Raw genomic sequence first — 18,367 nt, forward strand, 5'->3', positions numbered from 1 at the left:
ATCAAAACTGAAAAACATGTTGTGCACAATCTTCTATATGCCTTTTGCCATCTGATAGTTAATACTTTTTCAGCGAGTAAAAGATCTTTTAGTACAATAAAAAAAAAAAGGTTCACTTTCAGGTTGTGGTACACTTGTCTTTTTGCTGTGAAAACTTTTTTCTAAAGTAACAATTTGATATTGTTATTAATATTTCAAGATAAACGTACACTGGAATGAATCAACTAAGGTTTACTAGATAATCCATACAGAATTTTTAGAAAAATCATTTTAAAATACATTGAATATATAATATATATATATATATATATATATATATATATATATATATATATATATATATATATATATATATATAAAGTATCTTCTAACTATATAAAGTAATATAAAGGGAGATATAAAGTGACAATTAATATTTATGCATAAGTAGCCTGTTACACTGTTATAAAAAATCTTAATGATTTACATTACAAGCTATCAGAACTTGTTACGTTTTGTCCCAAAAAAAAAAATATATATATATATATATTTATATACTATTAATTCATATGTCCAATTTTACAAGCTCATTCCCACCTAATCTGAATATAAGAAAAAAGAAACTTAGGTTTCTTAAAGTCTTTAATACTAAAGCAACTTCCAGTCTAATTTAATTTAGGCAGTAAAGTATTTTTAGATTATATCTGCTGTTGTTCCTACAGCATAGAGATCAATAAACTTCAAATAATCAAAGCACACTGCAAAGCAGACATTCAGCTTATCCGTGGCTCCTGCATTCATGACATTTGATGTTTTACGTACAAACATGAATCTAATGATGTTCTTTGACTTTCTGCCAGTGCAGCTGACTAAGGAGTCAAAAAACAGCTTGATTGCAACCGATGTCATCATGGCACCGGCCTATACAGCAACACAATAAAACCTCACCGTCACAGAAAACACAAATGAGCATTAATATGTCACGCACAGTGTGTATGATCTATAATATCATGTCGCGTGTTTAACTTCATGTATGGTCATCTAACCTGATCCTGAGAGCCAAGCAGGTGAACAAACAGGCCAATTAAACCCTGAAAATCTCAAACCAATAACAATACGACGCTAACAAACTTCATTTATTTGGTTAAACGTTAGAAAATTCAAGTCAAGCGAAGAAATATTCATATATTAACGTTCAGTCTTGTCCTGATGGCCTTTCATGAGTTCAGACAGCTTATGTTAGCTTAAACGCCATGACAAAGCCCAGAACCGTTTAATTTCTCGTTAAAATCACATTTATTTATATGTTTCCACGGCAAATGAGTAAAAACACAAATGATCTGTTAAGAAGGTGAGGTTTAATTACCTAGGATTAGCCAAACTGCGTCCTGTTAGCGTCACTTCGACAGACCTAATTAATCCCAAACTTCATTTACCAAATTTGTATTAGGTACGTTACGGATATATTTTCCATCCACATATATAACCGGTCTGGTAACAATTTTAAGTTAAAAACGAAGCAAAACAGAAACATCAAGTAACACTACCGCGGCCTTGTGTTTACCAGAAAATCTGCGAGCTAAAGTTGAGTGGAAACCCGAGGCCTGAGCGCCTCTGTCAGGCAGAGAAACGAACCCTCCGCCGAAGCGACACAAACACTCACCGTTTATCGCCGAACGACGAGAAGAGAAGAAAAAAACACACTGGGTGGACAAAATACGTCTCGGGATGAAGTTGTCAGACGGCAAGATGTGAATATTGCTTCATTCCCCGCTTCTGCTGGTTATAAGGTAGAGGTCAAAGTAAACGGGAAGGCGACGGGTGAAATATTGAGTGAAATGGAGAGCCGTCGAAAGAGCTAGTCGAGGCTCCGCATATCACGAGGCTCCGCAGCAGCGGTCAGGAACAAACAGCGATGCGACTCAGCGACAGGGGGCGCTAAAACACCTCGCCATTCACAGTCAACGAGATGGCCACAAAGATTACAAATCATTCACCTGGATTGCACAATTGTAGAAAGTGAACAGTGACACTTGCTCTCTGAAATCAAGCCACGATTTTAGTGGGTTAATGTTCATCCTGAAACTTGCATTATGCATGAAATGCATTATGCAATCAATCCAGAGATCCTAGTAGACTAGATATATCCAAATTAGGACAGCGAGGAACATACTGCAAATGTCTCTCTCAGGTTCTATTGTAAAGTAAAAACAATGCAACTCTTGAAGCAAAACTAGATTTTATTCTCCCAGTATAATCAGAAAATAAACGTTAAATTCGCCCTATTAATTAATCTGTACAATTTACAACATACAAAATGGAACAGTTAAAAATGCATAATTGTACTTGATCATCAATGCTTCTAGCAGAAAACAGCACCTGCCTATACAAACTGGCAAAAAACAATGGTCCTATATTTGCTGAAACTCTTGTAAACTTGTTTGTAGTGTGTTTTAGTAGTAAATATTATTTTGCTGCTTGTTTAATATTTTTTGCTGACTTAAGATCAATCTGTTACTTGTATTGCCTGTCAGATGTACAAAATAATTAAATGTTGAGATAAAGTGACACCAACACAGATTTGCATGCATAATTAGAATATAGAAAAAACTAAAAGAAAGAACCATTTGAACACACGAAAGCCCATTTTCACCACACAAGATAAAAAAACAAGCTTTGGTAAATTAATTTTGAGATACTAAGTCATACTTATGAGGGTTTTTTTAAATCTCATGACACTGTCGATTATGACATATAAAATCGATATTGCCAAAAAGTAAAAAATATGATAAAAGGCATAGTGACAGTCAAAAATAAATGAATAAATGAGATAAAAACTAAATTATGACAAGTCAGTTATTATTAACTTAGTATGTCAGACTTATAATGATAACTGTATATATAATTATGATTTGGTATCAGTTTTTTTTTTAATATATAATTATGATTTGGTTATACATAATTATGACTTGGTATGCCATAATTTTGAGGTTTTACCTCATGTTTATCAGAGCATCAGTTTTTTTACTTATTTGGCAGAACAGAGCTTCAACATGAACAGACTACAGCTGTATTAAAAGTATCAGTGCAGTAATGTGATGCAAGTATGTGTAATGCTTTATCATAAATACATTAACAATATGTGAAACTATCTCTATATGCTATTTAAAATAATTGACAATGTGCTAAAATTGTATATGTAGAGTCAGCAAACAACTAAGCACTAGCAGTGCAGCTGGTCTTGCACCAGGTTTAGTTGCATCTTTTTGTGAGAATTTGAGAAATTAATGATTTGCATTCTTTGTACAGACACAATAATAAAACACTTATGCTATGCATAACAGAGTTAAAGAAATCATTCAAGCGTGTTGGTAAGCTAACCATTAACTAAAAAAAAGTTTATATAAATGGAAGATTTGAAAGTATATATAAATGGAAAAATTCACTCCCATAGTTCAGCTGTTCACCTGTGAAACACACTTCCCATTGCTTTTTCTTAAGTAAATATGTATTAAGTTCCTCACAGAGGTTAATGCAGTTTTGAAACTACAATTATTAAACAAAACAAATTTTAAACTGATTTATCTTTAAAAACACTATTGATTAAAACAGCACATCAAGATTCACTCAGTCATTCAAATCATAATACTCATATAAGAACCATTAGGATTCACAGGAAATTGATCTTCAGTTGAATGCTGGGCGTGTTTTTGCTAATGACCCGAGGTGCTTGTGCCTTAGTGTTTACGCTCTCCTGGTTGCCCTTGACGGCTGCCTCGAGCCTGGCTTTCATGTGTGGGGCAGAGGCCATCAGAGCTTTGAAAACAGCCGAGTTCTGGGGGCCGATGCGCATGAGGTCTCTCAAGACGGACTCGTGCAGTGAGCGAGAGGCCGCCGGAGCCGATGCCAAAGCATTTTCATCTAGCAGGAGAGAGATGAGGATGGGCAGCAGCACAGCCACCAGCTGTGGACCTGCATGAACAAAACAAATACTGACTTATCTTGGTACCCTAATAACAACAAGTCACATTCTAAACAACACCGTAACATTTTGAAAACAGTAACATTAAAAACAAATTTACAGCCAATGAATTCTCATTGTTTGTTGGTGATATCATAACTTACTGTTTGTGAACGAAAAAAAAAGGTCAAAAACTAACACTTACGGTTAGTTTCGTCAGCAGCAAACACTAGTGCTTCCAGGGCTCGAATTGCATCTTGCACGGCCTGTAGCTCTGCTGGGCCTTGAGGACGACCCTTTTCAACTTCCTCCAGCTGTGTCACCAGACGGCCACCCAAAGCCAGAATAAATGGTCTGGCTATCGGCTCTGGGCCTTGGAATAAAGATACTAGCAACTGATAACTCCTGCTCAGGACCTAAAGAAGAAATAGAAGACAGAATACAATAGAAGGTAGTTTTTTTTTTTTTTAAATATAGTTTTCTTTTTTTCTATAGGTATTCTACACAAATTGTAGCAAAGCTCCTTATTTAAAGGGTTAGTTCACCCAAAAATAAAAATTCTGTCATTATTTACTCACCCTCATGTTGTTCCAAACTTGTAAGACCTTCATTCATCTTCGGAACACAAATTAAGATATTTTTGATGAAAATGGTGAGCTGGCCTTTAATAGACTGCAACACAACGACCACTTTCAAAGCCCAGAAAGACTACAGTAAAGACTACAGTAGTTCAACCTTAATGTTATGAAGCATCAAGAATACTTTTTGTGCGCAAAAAAACAAACAAAAGTAACTTTATTCAACATTTCTTCTCTTCCATGTCAGTCTCCTATGCATTTGACGCTGTACACACAATGCAGGACTTCCAGGTTCTATGTCAGAATGCCGGCTCAGAAGAAATTGTTGAATAAAGTTGTTATTTTTGTTTGTTTTTTTGTGCACAAAAAGTATTCTCGTCACTTCATAACATTGAGGTTGAACCACTGTAGTTACATAGACTATTTTATCAATGTCTTTACTACCTTTCCTGGCTTTGAAAGTGGTTGTTGTGTTGCAGTCTATTGGAGGCCAGATAGCTCACAATTTTTTTTTACCAAAAATATAAAATATAAAATAAAATCTTATGGGTTTGGAACGTCATGAGGGTGAGTAATTAATGACAGAATTTTCATTTTTGAGTGAACTAACCATTTAAGCAGCCAGATGTACACTCCCATTCAAAACTTTGGAGTTATACTGAATTAGCTTTCTAATCAGCACTCTTCACTCACCATGGGGTCCTTAGACTCCAGACTGGCTCTGAATGTCTGGATGCAGCGTGTCTGCAGTGGCTCCACAGTGGTCACCTCAGCACTGGCATACAGCAGAAAGATGGTGAGGGATGTCAACATGGTAACCTCATCAACTCCAGGCTCCGTTTTATCTGTCAAAAGCAATACATGAAGAATCTGAGAATGATCCTCATATTATTACTCAAACATGTTTAAAACATGAGAGAATTACCTGTACTCCAAGACTCCAAGAGTGTGTGCAGTGCACTTTGCAACAGTTCAGTCCAGGCCCCACGACTCTTCTCAGCTCTGCTCATGGGAGAAGTGAGAACAGTGCGCAAGGCCTGTAGGATGCCTGGTACCAGCTGTCCACTCTCAGCTCCAACAGAGCCCTTCACCGCCTCTCTCAACACCCCAAGCAGCAGATACAGCACTGTGGGCAGCACTGACACACTGCCTGCAGAGGGAAGAATAATGAAAATGTCAGAGCTTTTATCATTTATGGTATCAAATCTAATTTCTCTGGAACTAACATGACACATTTCATCTTAAAGTATGTCAAAATGTTTGATTAAGAACCTTGATTAAGACCTTGTAATGGAGCAAGAAAAATCCTAAACTGAATAAACAAAATGAAAAGTGGACTAAAATGAAGTGGGCAGGAGGATGTTTTGTCATAATCTGAAAGCTCGAATGGCCATAGTAATTCCCTGGATCTCTTACCCTCTGGTGAACAGATGGAGGGCAGTTCTGAGAGGATGGCCAGAGCAGATGTGACGAGTCTACAGTCAGTGTTGCTGAGAGAGCAGGTCTGTCCTCCCCGCCCCGTGGGGCTGCCAGCCAGCTTAGGGCTAAGCTGCGGAAGCTTCCTCACAAGCGTGCAGAGACACAGCTCCAGTGCTCCAAACACAAGAGACTGTCCCGGCACCAGGCCGCCAGTGTCCCGCCCCTCACCAAACTCAGGAACAGTTTCCTTCTCTGCTGCACCATCATCAACTGACCAAATGCAGTAAAGAAAGATTCAGATTCAGAGGGTCATTTAAGCAGTACAGACTTCTTTTTTCTTTTCTTTTTTTTAGACTCACCCTCCGCACTGTGGCGTTTCTCTTTGACATGCTCCTGAGCAGCACAAACAATCTGGCGCACGAGTTCCAGCACAGCCAGCTGAATGCTGGGAGATTCCCGAGTGACTATGAGCCTATGCAGAACTCTGAGCAGCTCCACACTCAAAGCCTATAGAGAGAACACCATAGACTTGTCAGGAACCCAGAGTGACAAACAACAAAGACAAATATTAGGCAAACATGCAAACTCTTTCTTCGTTAACTGATATGGAATTATATAAATAAAAATACTGATACAAGGACCTGAAGTACTGAAGCCATATTATAGGAAAAATAACTAAAAAAAATTAAACAATTATGGGAAAAAAAAAGTGCATTCTTTGTCTCATATAGTGCAAAATGATGTAGTAGTGAATATTAGTAGTAGTATACTGTAAACTGTAGAATACCTGATCATTGCCCACTTTGGAACGGGGCCAAGGCACCTCCAATAAGGCCTGCAGAGCCTGAAGACATGAATTGATGGTCTCCAATTGTTCTCCAGAGTGAGGAGAGCACAAAAACTCCACGCTGATTCCTAAAGGGAAGATTTCAGTGAATGGAACAACATTAAACAAGACTAAAAATAAATATGTTGAAGAATCAAGTGAAATCCTAAAATATCTCAAGTATTGTCCTCATAATCAGCACACGTTGAATGACTAGAGCAGAATTCAATACTCTGAATTACTAAAATCTAGCAAATTAACTTTATACACTTAATGAAACAGGAAGCGTTAACTGTTTCATTAGAGTTCTGTACCCAAGATGAGGTGGAGGCGGTCAGTGCTGATGTCCTCTGGGGATTTGACACTGCTTAGTGAGGTGGACTGGCCCATGGAGGTGGGTGTAACTGGCCTGGAGAGGTTGGCGGGCCCCTCATCCACCATGATGAATCCGGTGCTGTTGAGCCAGAGTGCAGTAGCGTGGAGAATGGTAGCCCAGGCACTGTAATAATGTGGACGGGCCTGTTCCACCGTCTCTGCGGTGTAAAACGAGCCACCTGACGAAAAAAGATGCATGTTAGAACTCACAGTAGCTTTAAACAATAACAGAAATGAATTGATAAAATCACATTCACTCCACTATTACTATTTTTCAATGGTTTGATGATGATTATTTTGAGTACACTGAATTATTAATGGAAAAATTACACTACCATTCAAAAATTTGGGCTCACTAATATCAATTTTTCAAATTAATCTTTTAGTCAGCAAAAATGCATTAAATTGATAGAAAGTGACACTAAAAAAACAACAAAAAAATCTATTTCAAATAAATACTGTTCTTTCAAACTTTCTATTCATCAAAGAATCCTGATTTTTTTTTTTTTGCATATTTCCACAGAAATATTAACTGTTTTAAACATTAATAATAATAATAATAATAATAATAATAAATTTTTTTGTTTTTTCCCTCCAAATATCTGGTTCCACTACAGGGACATTATTTGGACAATTTTTCATGACCCTAATATCAATCCTTAATTAAATTACTAGATCTGCTTATTTTCCATCAGGAAGGTGTGTAATTGAGAATTGGAGTATGAGTAGTGACCTGTGATGGGGAGTTGACTGGAGTATTGTGGGGGCAGAGTGAGCAGGGCATGGTCCTGAAGGGCAGCCAGCCACAGGCGGCTCAGGGTTGCCAGATCAGTCTGAACCAGTTTGAGCAAACCAGCCCCTGCTGGACCTGCAGTTCCAGCCTCCTCACTCTGCTGCTGAAGATGGCTGTCTGGACTCTCCCTCTGCCTGGACCCCTGCACCGCTGTGATATACACCTTAGACACACACAGATTTACACAGATACAGGTTAGATTATAGTTTTCTGCTTTGTAAAATTACAGATACACCAAGGAATAAAAAGTGTAGCAGAGTCTCTATTTATATACCGTCATACCACCCATCCCTGAAGTCAAACAATGGCTAGACGTAGAGGTGCAACTACTTTAATAGTTGTTAAGATCATGTTCATTACCTCCGCCCAGGCTTTGAGCACGGCCAGCGTCTCCATGGTGAAGGTGCTCTCATTATAGACCTGACTGGGAACATCTCTCCCCACCTGAACTTTGGCGAGAGAGGAAGCCAGAAGCTGATGGACCCTTCTCAGGTCACGCAGGTCGCTGATGACCCCACTGGCGATCCATGCACTGCAAACCTGAATGGCAACAAAAGATCATGTTAGAACTCAACACCGGAGCAGCTTTCAACAGCAGCAGTGACCCGCCAGACTCAGGGAAGAAATTAGGTCAAGCAAACCCATGTGAACTCGAAAAGCGAGTTCAAAAGGTTAAAAACAGTGTAAAAGATTGTTTTGGAGAGTTTTGACACTGCAAAATGAACATACTTGGGATTCTCAATTTGACAATGACAACATTGTTTACTTTACACAATGTGTTACATGGCATTTAAAATCAACAAGTGTGCCAGTAAAAGCAAAGAAAAACAGAAATAAGAGCTTCATTATAGATGATGCTGAAGTTCTTTAAGCAGCACACCTGGCAGGCTTTGGCAGTCACATTCGGAGGGGCGTCCACATGGAAGGCAGGTCTGAGCGCAGCTCCAACCTACAACACCAAACAACATTTAGCCCATAATAAACCAACACAGTTAAAAGTTTGGGAGGTTTCTCATAACCTTAAAGCTCCTTTAATCTAAACATTTATGCTTGAATAAGTTTTGTAGATAAGTTGTGCCTATGTATAGACGTCTTTAATCCCCAGACCTCCATTTAATAAATGGAAAACTGTGGAAGATCATAATAATAATCTGTCCAAAACTTTTACTTAAATACAGACAAATGTGATAAAAATGATCAAAGATGACCGTTAGATTTTTGCTAATTTTATGAATTAAAGGATAAACAATGCAGATTTATTATAGATAAATACATAATTATTTTTACAGTCATCTTTGATCATATTTATCATATTTGTCCACATCTGTATTTAAGTAAAAGTTTTGCACAGATTATTATTATTATCTTATTATTTTATTAAATGAAATTTAAAATCAATACAAATTTAGTTTAAAAACATTATCGACTGTTTGTACATACATTATTGTTCAAAATTTTGGGTAAATATTTTTTTTTAAATGAATAATTTTAGCCCACAAGTAAAATTTGTCAAAAAAAAAAAAAAAAAAAACCACTAATTGATCCAATAACTGCTGTTCTTTTTTTTTTTTTTTGAACTTTGAAAAATCTTTTGAAAAACCTGGTGGTGATAACGGTGATTATGAAAATCACAGTTTTCATAAAAATATTAAGCAGCACAACAATTTTAAACATTGTTAATAATAAGAAAATTTATATTATGTACGGAACTGATGCCTTTCAACCTGAGTAAGCTTATTAAACTTTAGTGTAGAATACTGTAGCACAAGGTACTCAGGAGGTTTCACGTCACTGTTTGAAACCAGGGTCTCCTGCTAAGCCCACAGCTAACCTAATTTAGTGTAAGTGATACAGGCCCTCACATGTGTGCACACACACATGCACACGCACTTAGTAACAAGAGACTGATGAACGAGCTCAGGTACTACTTGGGGGGGGGGGGGGTTGTTTCTAAGAATAACAACTGAGAGCTTTACTGTACATCTCTGAACATACAGTTCGAATGACCAAGCATCCTGTAGTCTTTAAAAATGATAAAAACAACTAGTGATGCCAAAGCCAAAAGTTTTTAAAATGCTTGGCAGCAAACCTGAAATCGAAAAAAGCATAATTTAAATGAGCCTTAGTTTGAAATAACTTAATTTAATAAAAATAATTTAATTCTATTAAAATGTTATAATTTTTTTAATGATTAAATAAAATTATTCACTAGTGTAAATATACAATTACAATAACATATACATACATTATATATTTATATATATATATATATATATATATATATATATATTTATATATATATTTATATATATATATTTATATATATATATATATATATATATATATATATATATATATATATATATATATATATATATATATATGATAAAATAAAAATGTTAGACATGACAGCTATGTAGACATGAACACTACTTTTTCCTTTATGTCAAGGTTTCAAAATTGAATTTTTAACAATTTCTACCCCAAAAAAACAAATAAAACAAAAAACAATATACATAAGCATAAATAATTGAAATGTTTTTAGGGGACTGCTCCTTACAACTACTTATACGATAAGGATCATTTACTTAAATGCATTTAGGAAATACCACATTTAATTAAGCTGCCAATCAAAAGTTCATCACTGACTACGTTCACATGTGCACCAAGAATATGATTATTTCTCTTAATCAGAATAAGTTCTTAATCGCAGTAAGATGTTTACAAGACACGACCAGAACTCTTGACTCCAGTTTACATGCATTTTTAATTGCTTTGATTATTCGCTAATAAGTATGATTAACCATTATACCATACTCAGATAGGCATATAGTATGCATGTTACCGGCCATTGTTTTAATCTACTCACATCAAATTCAAAATACATTTTTATGGACATACTAGATATTATATGGCATCGTGATGAACATGGCAATGCCGGGTTTGCATACGTTGCCGTCATGTTCTTCTCACCGTCTGGAAGAAGATACGAAGCAGAGACTGTGCATTGAGTTGTGTTGATAGATTTTAGCGATTTGGAGAAGTGAAAATTTCAGAATAATGTCAGAGTTCATTCATGAAGTTGTGTGAACAACACACATCATCTGTGTATGTCCGAGCACATGCGCACACTGGTCAAAGCAGTAATAATGTGATTAAGGTATTTACATGCCTGTTTATTGCAATTAAAATCGACGCACACCACCTAGTTTAATGCTATTATGGTTACTACGATTATGAGCTTAATCACATTCTTTTGATCGAAGTATTGCGTTTACATGAGGTAAAGTTTAATCGCAATATTGCCAAAATCCCATTATAATTGCATTATGAGGGTGCAAGCACACTCACTGTTATTTGTTCTGACAAGCAATGTTTTTTTTTTTTCTGGGCATATAATAGTGTGCAAAGTTGATTTTAAGACTGAGGCTGGAAAGTGCTCACATTGGCTTGATACTGTTCCAGAATGACATGCCCAGGAAACTCAGGCTCTGGCACATTGGAGAATTTACGGATAATGACCAGCAGTGTTTGTAAACCAGCCAGTCGAAGCTGATCGCTGTGGTCTGTGGCTGCCATGAAAGCCATGCGGATGAGGTCCGCCAAGTGGAGAACTAGGAAATCTATGAGACAGAAGGGGTGCATTTAATAAGCATTAACAAAAGTATATAAATCACCCCAGAAGGTGGCACTAACATCCATTTAATTCACTGAAAACATCAGTATACAGAGTTACATAAAAGCAATACTAGTGTCTAACCTGTGGACTCATGTAAACGTTGCTCTTGAGCGAGTGCCATGTTGAAGTGAGCCGGGTCTCCGTTCTCACACTGTGCTATTATACGACACACGCACTCCATGGAAAATACCCGAGTGGACCAGCGCAGGTTATTGAAGGGGCCGCTGGAATCAGACTTTGCATGGAATACAGAGCAGTCATCATACCGATCTCCATCCTCCTCCTGCTGTGTTTCTACAGAGGCAGCTGCAGCGGAGTCTAAAGAGTGATAAGACCATGAAAAGCTACATGCTCAATGATGTAGCTTTTTAAAAACTCACAAAAACAAGGATAAAAACAAAGGGAATTGTACACAAAGTGAAATTTTATGAAAAAAGCACAAACTTTTAAGCTAGTCTCAAGGCCATTTTAATGGAGGCCTCACTGAGCCAACGGATTTCAACCAAAATATCTTAATTTGTTTTCCGAAGATTAACGAAGGTCTTACGGGTGTGGAACGGCATTAGGGTGAGTAATAAATTACATTATTTTCATTTTTGGGTGAACTAACCCTTTAAGCAAATTCATATCACATTTGATTCAAATTGTTTTGGTATATAATTTAATCTGAAATTTACATTATTCACACCTAGAACAGGAAAAACACATCTTTAACGCAAGATACAGGAGATAAAGAGTCCTAAGATGAAAAATTAAGATATTCTTCTTGAGGAGTCGAGATCGCAGCCTACCTGCAGAGGCCGAGAGCACGTCTTTGCAGAGTTTCAGCCAGTGGGCCAGTTTACTCTCAGCAGCCGAACGCATCATGTGGACTAGCGTCTCCTGAATGTCTCGGCACAGCTGTGGGTCAGACTCTCTGTCCAGCAGACTGAACAAAGCTCCCTCCAATCCCACCTCCTTAATAGTGACATCTGCAGGACAGACAATAATCATTTCATAAACAGCCCACCCTATGACATATTTTAATCCTGTTTTTAATTTTAACTATATTATATATTTAATTCTATTCTAATTTAATACATTTTAAAATGTCATTTATTCCTGTGATGCAAAGCTGAATTTTCAGCAGCCATTAAGGCCCGTTCAAAATCAAAAACTATATTAGTGCCCACACCAACGCATGATAATGTTCTGATTATTATAAGCACATTGCAATTTTTCATCTGCCACTTTAAATGCTCAGGTTTGTAGGATGGACTGGATGAATCCTGATTGGATTCAAGGTTATCATTTATCAGCTAGAAAAAAATAATTCTGAAAGTGATTCCAACTATACTGTTCCTCTGTGTCATTATAGTTGCGGTGTGGTTTACCCTATTCTCAAAGAATTAGCACAAAACTTTATAGTTATTATCTTTATCGTTATAGTTATCATCCTTGGTGTGAACAGCTCTTTCATCCAGCCTTTAGTGTCACGTCACAGTGTAACATTTCTTATTATCAATGTTAAAAACAGTTGTGATGCTAAATATTTTTGTGGAAACTGTGATATTAGATTCTTTAATTTATAGAAAGTTAAAAACAACAGCATTTTTAAAAATAGAAATCTTTAACAACATTATAAATGTCTTTACTGTTACTTTTGATCACTTTAATGCGTGATGAATAAAAGTACGCATTTCTATATAAAAAAAGTACTGATGCCAAAATTTGAACAGTAGCGTATTCAGATGATCAAATCACCAAAGCATCCAAGGAAAAATTCTAGGCCCCAAACTAATCTATGAATCACTGCAGTCAAACCCAGCTCAAAATGCAGAGTACTATAAAATAAACAGCAGAGACCTGCTGAGATGATACTATGTTGTGCAGTGGGGGCGATGCTGACTCACCCAGTTGTGAGTTGTCTCTGCGTGGAAGCTCTTTAACCAAAGCGACTGCGTGTTCCGATACCTCCACTGCCTCCCTCTGAGCCAACTGCCTCAGGCAGGCCACAACCGCCCGCCTCAAAGACAGGTACGAGCTGCACAGGTTTATCTGTACACGCACAAAAGGCATGCATGGGATATAACGTTACATCTTATCATTAGTATGGTCATAATAATGATGGCTAGTGAATCTAGTGAGATCATGTGAAATACATGATCAAAACTGAAACATTAGAGCTGGGAGGTATAACAAAAAATATATAATATATAAAAATAATATATAAATATATAAAATAATACATTTTATAAATAAATATATAACATAAAACAAAAACAAAGTTAATGGTTTAAATCCTTTGGTTATATGGCACACCTCTATGAGATATAATATATATCAATATAAATAACGTGCACTTTAAATGTGATGAACACCTCATCACATTTAGCACAACATCATCCAGACAAAGTGCAAAAAACACTTCAGCAGACAGCTGCGGCCACATCAAAGTTAGTCCTGTTACGTCACAATGATCCCATAGAAACACTGTTTTAGTGTAGAGAAAGCCAGAGGGAGAGGAGAAAGAGACAGCAGGGCTACTGTCAAGGCTTGTTTTGAGCTTTAAATGATGTGACAAGTGAGCTGTTTGTAAAGAATAGGACCATAAATCAAACCATCTAAAAATAGAGCATGTAGAACAAATCATGTTTTTCCTAATTACTGTCTAATATTGTCTAAAAGTGTGTGTGGCTGTGTGAAGATGCGAGAGAGAGAGAGCGAGTGATGGACTGAAACTCTCACAGTAATAAAGCTAATAGCTTGAATTGGCATAAGGCCACAGCTGTGATTGTGAATGTCATGTGCACTGTGTGGGTGGTCAGTGTTAGAAGCCTTTACAGAAAAGACCAAGCCAAGCAAATCTAATCCTTGGCATTAACCCTGCAGTTAGAGGCAGTGACACTGTCTGCTCATGCTCAAAACCAGATCCTGAGTTAGTTTCACACTGGGAAAAGAGAGGAGGACATAGAGAAATTATAGAGAAAGACGCAAGTAAAGGAATATGAGGTGCAAACAAAGGAAAGAGCATAAAGTGGCCTGACAGCAGAGCTAGACAAAACCTACCAACAGAGAATAATCCAATAAGATCTCCTGTACGAGGGAACAGAAAACAGCACTGTCACTACAGATGAGGACAGAGCCAGGCCCGTGTACACTCGCCTCTATTTCAATTACATTCTATATATATTATATATAGCAATTAATCGCACCCAGAATAAAAGGTTTACATAATATATGTGTGTACTGTGTATATTTACCATGTACATAGAAATACACACACATGCATATACATATTTAAGAAAAATATATTATATTTATATATAAAATATGTATATTAATACATAATATAAATTTATATTATACGCACATATGCGATTAATTGTTTGACAGCACTATATACACTTCAACCCTAGATAAACAATGTAATAACTAAACATGACAACATTTTACTGCGCATAAAAATATGAGTATATGTACTTAGTTATGTGCATAATTAATTGGTAGTCTCATAACAAAATATCTCTTTCATAATATTTTATGAAAATGTCTATTTTTCCATCTCAGAACCTACTTTATTTCTCTCCTGACTTAACCCAAGCTGGTTGGGGAAGAAAAAAAACAAAACAAACAAAACAAAACTAATAATATTATAGCCTAACATTTCACAATTGAAACAAATTCTGTTCAGTTCAACATTATTTTGTTCGATGTGTGTAACTTATCAGAAATATGTTATGTAGTATTCTGAAAGCAGTTAGATGTCAGTTGTTCAGTATGATCATGTGTGTTAAGTGCATTGATCACGTACGCAGAGGCTGGGCACCAGGCTGGCAAGATTGACAAAGCGTGGCGCAAACATGTGAAGCTGCTGGAGGCAGGAGATGGCTTGAGCCTGGACCAGACAGTCCTGACTGTCCTGCATCACAGCACAGCCCACCAAACATGAGGTCCTCACCGCACACACACCTGCACCCTCACCTGGGTACAGTTTACATAACCAGAGAGTATGTTAAGGTCTCACCTGCATGATGACAATGTGTGAGAGTGTTTATGCGTAAATAAGTGAGTGCACCTTGCAGATCCGGCCCCATGGAGGTGATGAGGGCGTTAAGGCAGTGGCCCAGGCTTTGCTGCACCTCCACGTGAGTGTGTGGAGTTGAGAGGAGCAATCGCAGCACCAGAGTGAAGCTGGCCTCCAGGTGAGTGTGGTACAGAGGTCCTGCTTGATCCACCACCATGGACAGAGCATGGAGAGCCCACATCTGCACACATATAATTCACTGAAAATTCCTGACAACCCTCTTAATAAGAAAGCACACCATCGGAGTCCTGATTAGATTTCCTATATTCATATACAGAGTCTAAACAGTCATGTGGTCAGGTCGCATGTGTACCTGCACTTCAGGTGAGGTGCTGTCTTGGGACAGGGTGAAGAGGACCCCGACGCAGGCACTGATGTATTGAGGGGAACTAATCCCACTCAGGTAACGGTACACAGCCCCAAGGGCCAAAGCATGACCTGTGCGTGTGATGGCATCCCTCGCTGTCTTCAGTCTGAAAACAATTCACATACATTTCAGATTTCAGAGTTAAATCCATATTATTCTTTTTTACTTGGCATAAACTCACTTGTCAAAGCTCATGAGAGTGATGGAAATGGTTAAGCTGGGGTCATTAAGAACTTGCACCAGCCTAGCTAAACCCTCCGCAGCCATGCAGCGCAACAGAGGATTTGAGGCCTCTAGCGCTCCCAATAGGAGAGACAGTGCTGGTCTTTGAACCTCTTCTGGCCCCAATTCCCTCCGACTTGATGCCAAACACTACATAACAGAAAAGAAAGGAGTGGGAGAGAGAAACAAAGCTGCTTTATATGGCGTTTATATGGCACAGGTTTTAAATTGATGGTCTTTAAAATGCTTCTTACCTTCAAAGTGCAGCAAAAAGCAGCAGCTACATGGATATGAACTGTCTGTTGCCGGACTCCTTTAAGCTGCCGCACAAACTCACAGAACTGCTCCAGGATCTGAGCCCTGAGACAGTAAATATAGCAAATACTGTACTGTACAGCTACTGTAATAGCTTATTTTGACAAGGGATGCATGACATGTGTGTACCATATCGGTTATCAGTTCAATATTACAAATTTTATTTGGACCAACATATTCAATATCGAACTGTTAATGCTTATTTTCACTATTATTATATTCAGATTAAGTGAAGATGGCAAATGTAAAATTAAACACTAAAACACTATTAATAAGACTGTTAAATATTCTCAGAATAAATGTCCATACTGTGCATTATAATGTTGTGATGCCTACATTTTTTTATTAAAAGTATTTAATCGACGTGATTATCCGAAAAAGGATACAATGTGGTTTATAAAATATAAACCAATTTTTTTTTACTGAAAATCCATCAAAATACTGATGTTGTTACCATGATAAAATCATACTGTGATATAATATTTTAGTTATACATTTATCCACTGTATTTCAAAATATTATCAGTTAAGTAAAGTTTATATTTCACAGCTTAAATACCAAGAGTTTGGGACCAAAGGCTGCTCCTAAAAATGCTCTTCAACACTTAAACAGAGCTTCTGTTTAAGTGATGAAGAAAATTGTAAACATCCCAATAGAGACAGAGCAACACACGTCATAATCTGAAAACCACGACCACCGGGGGGGGGGAACAATCCAACCGTCTCCATTGACTTTGTATTGCATGTGGCTGCCTCCTTGTAATTTCTGACTTATAACAAAAACAGAACAATGTCTAAAAGCTGCTATGTGACAAGGTGTACAGAAAACAAGATAAAAAAAAACCAGAACCAAAAACCCAGAAGTTTTTATAAGCGGTCGACCCAAAAAACAAGCATTTAAGGACTAAAAAGTGGATACAGGCGATTGATACAGAGGGCGATGTGTCATATTACTATGAGAACAATGACAGCAACAGGAAATATAATATATAAAACGTTCACTGCACACGTAGGCTTACTGAGGCATACTGAATGTCAGGATCCCAAAATTTACCCATTCTTCCTGCTGATGCTTCACGTCTTATTACCTGTATCCACTTTTGTCTCCTTAAAGGTTGGCTTTAACGGCTCGGTAGCTTATAAAAACTTAGTTCTGTTTTTTTTTTTTTAGCTTGTTTGCTGTACACCTTGTCACACAGCAACTTTAAGGCGTTGTTCTTTTTTGTTATAAGTCAGAAATGACAAGGAGGCAGCTTCACACAATACAAAGTCAATGGAGACAGTTGGACTGTTTCCCCCCCCGGTATGGGCGTGGCCTAAATGCGCTCTGTCTCTATTCTAAAGATGTTCTGTCTTTGTTCTGCTTCTAAAGAAAAAAACAACAACAACAACAACAACTCCCCAAAAAACCCAAAACATTGAATAAATAATCTAGACAAGCTGGTAGTGGGATGAAAGATGCATTGCAGGAGGACCGATGGCCCCATATGATCAGTATAATATCCTCTCCACTGCTTTGTTTAATAATGCATTGCACACAGGCAGAACAGCCCCCAATTATGCAAATACATGCAGATGTCTGGATGAAAATTTGGCTATGCTGCATAAGAAAGTGCTTCAAAAAGCCTCTGGATCTCATTAAAGTCACTTCCCACACGTTTATTTCAGTAACAGTATCAGTAACTTCTAACAATCTGATAACTTTAAACGGTTTAAATGGTTAACAAAAGTATATCCAAATTCCAGTCAATGTAACAAATAAAAATATTTAAATAATTTACACAATGA

General features: G+C 37.2%; 2 protein-coding genes across 14 annotated transcripts in view; both read right to left on the reverse strand.

Annotated features, from left to right (window-relative positions):
• The window catches only part of hectd1 (HECT domain containing 1), a 33,200-nt gene extending 31,308 nt beyond the window's left edge, over window positions 1–1,892 (reverse strand). For 9 of the 12 annotated variants that reach the window (XM_067366818.1, XM_067366813.1, XM_067366809.1 and 6 more), the window contains exon 1: window positions 1,643–1,891. The gene's annotated coding sequence lies outside the window, so the exon portion shown is untranslated. Of the gene's footprint in view, window positions 1–1,642 lie in introns of all 12 variants that reach the window. The other 3 variants (XM_067366817.1, XM_067366807.1, XM_067366819.1) reach the window with 2 other exon arrangements.
• Window positions 1,893–2,230: 338 nt separating this feature from the next.
• heatr5a (HEAT repeat containing 5a) overlaps window positions 2,231–18,367 on the reverse strand; it is a 28,369-nt gene continuing 12,232 nt past the window's right edge. The window contains exons 17-37 of one of the 2 annotated variants that reach the window (XM_067367622.1): window positions 16,520–16,625; window positions 16,225–16,415; window positions 15,990–16,149; window positions 15,668–15,857; window positions 15,404–15,573; window positions 14,659–14,685; window positions 13,503–13,647; window positions 12,402–12,581; window positions 11,692–11,928; window positions 11,376–11,554; window positions 8,812–8,880; window positions 8,292–8,471; window positions 7,872–8,094; window positions 7,078–7,317; window positions 6,725–6,852; window positions 6,297–6,444; window positions 5,935–6,207; window positions 5,444–5,668; window positions 5,212–5,363; window positions 4,146–4,356; window positions 2,231–3,951 (exon numbers count right to left, since the gene is read on the reverse strand). In XM_067367622.1, the coding sequence (XP_067223723.1) occupies window positions 3,650–3,951; window positions 4,146–4,356; window positions 5,212–5,363; window positions 5,444–5,668; window positions 5,935–6,207; window positions 6,297–6,444; window positions 6,725–6,852; window positions 7,078–7,317; window positions 7,872–8,094; window positions 8,292–8,471; window positions 8,812–8,880; window positions 11,376–11,554; window positions 11,692–11,928; window positions 12,402–12,581; window positions 13,503–13,647; window positions 14,659–14,685; window positions 15,404–15,573; window positions 15,668–15,857; window positions 15,990–16,149; window positions 16,225–16,415; window positions 16,520–16,625 (3,736 nt within the window). In that variant the 3' untranslated portion in view covers window positions 2,231–3,649. The remainder of the gene's footprint in view (window positions 3,952–4,145; window positions 4,357–5,211; window positions 5,364–5,443; window positions 5,669–5,934; window positions 6,208–6,296; window positions 6,445–6,724; window positions 6,853–7,077; window positions 7,318–7,871; window positions 8,095–8,291; window positions 8,472–8,811; window positions 8,881–11,375; window positions 11,555–11,691; window positions 11,929–12,401; window positions 12,582–13,502; window positions 13,648–14,658; window positions 14,686–15,403; window positions 15,574–15,667; window positions 15,858–15,989; window positions 16,150–16,224; window positions 16,416–16,519; window positions 16,626–18,367) is intronic. The other variant, XM_067367623.1, reaches the window with a different exon arrangement.

This window comes from Chanodichthys erythropterus, chromosome 18 (assembly GCF_024489055.1).
Source record: "Chanodichthys erythropterus isolate Z2021 chromosome 18, ASM2448905v1, whole genome shotgun sequence".
Classification (NCBI taxonomy): Eukaryota; Metazoa; Chordata; class Actinopteri; order Cypriniformes; family Xenocyprididae; genus Chanodichthys; species Chanodichthys erythropterus.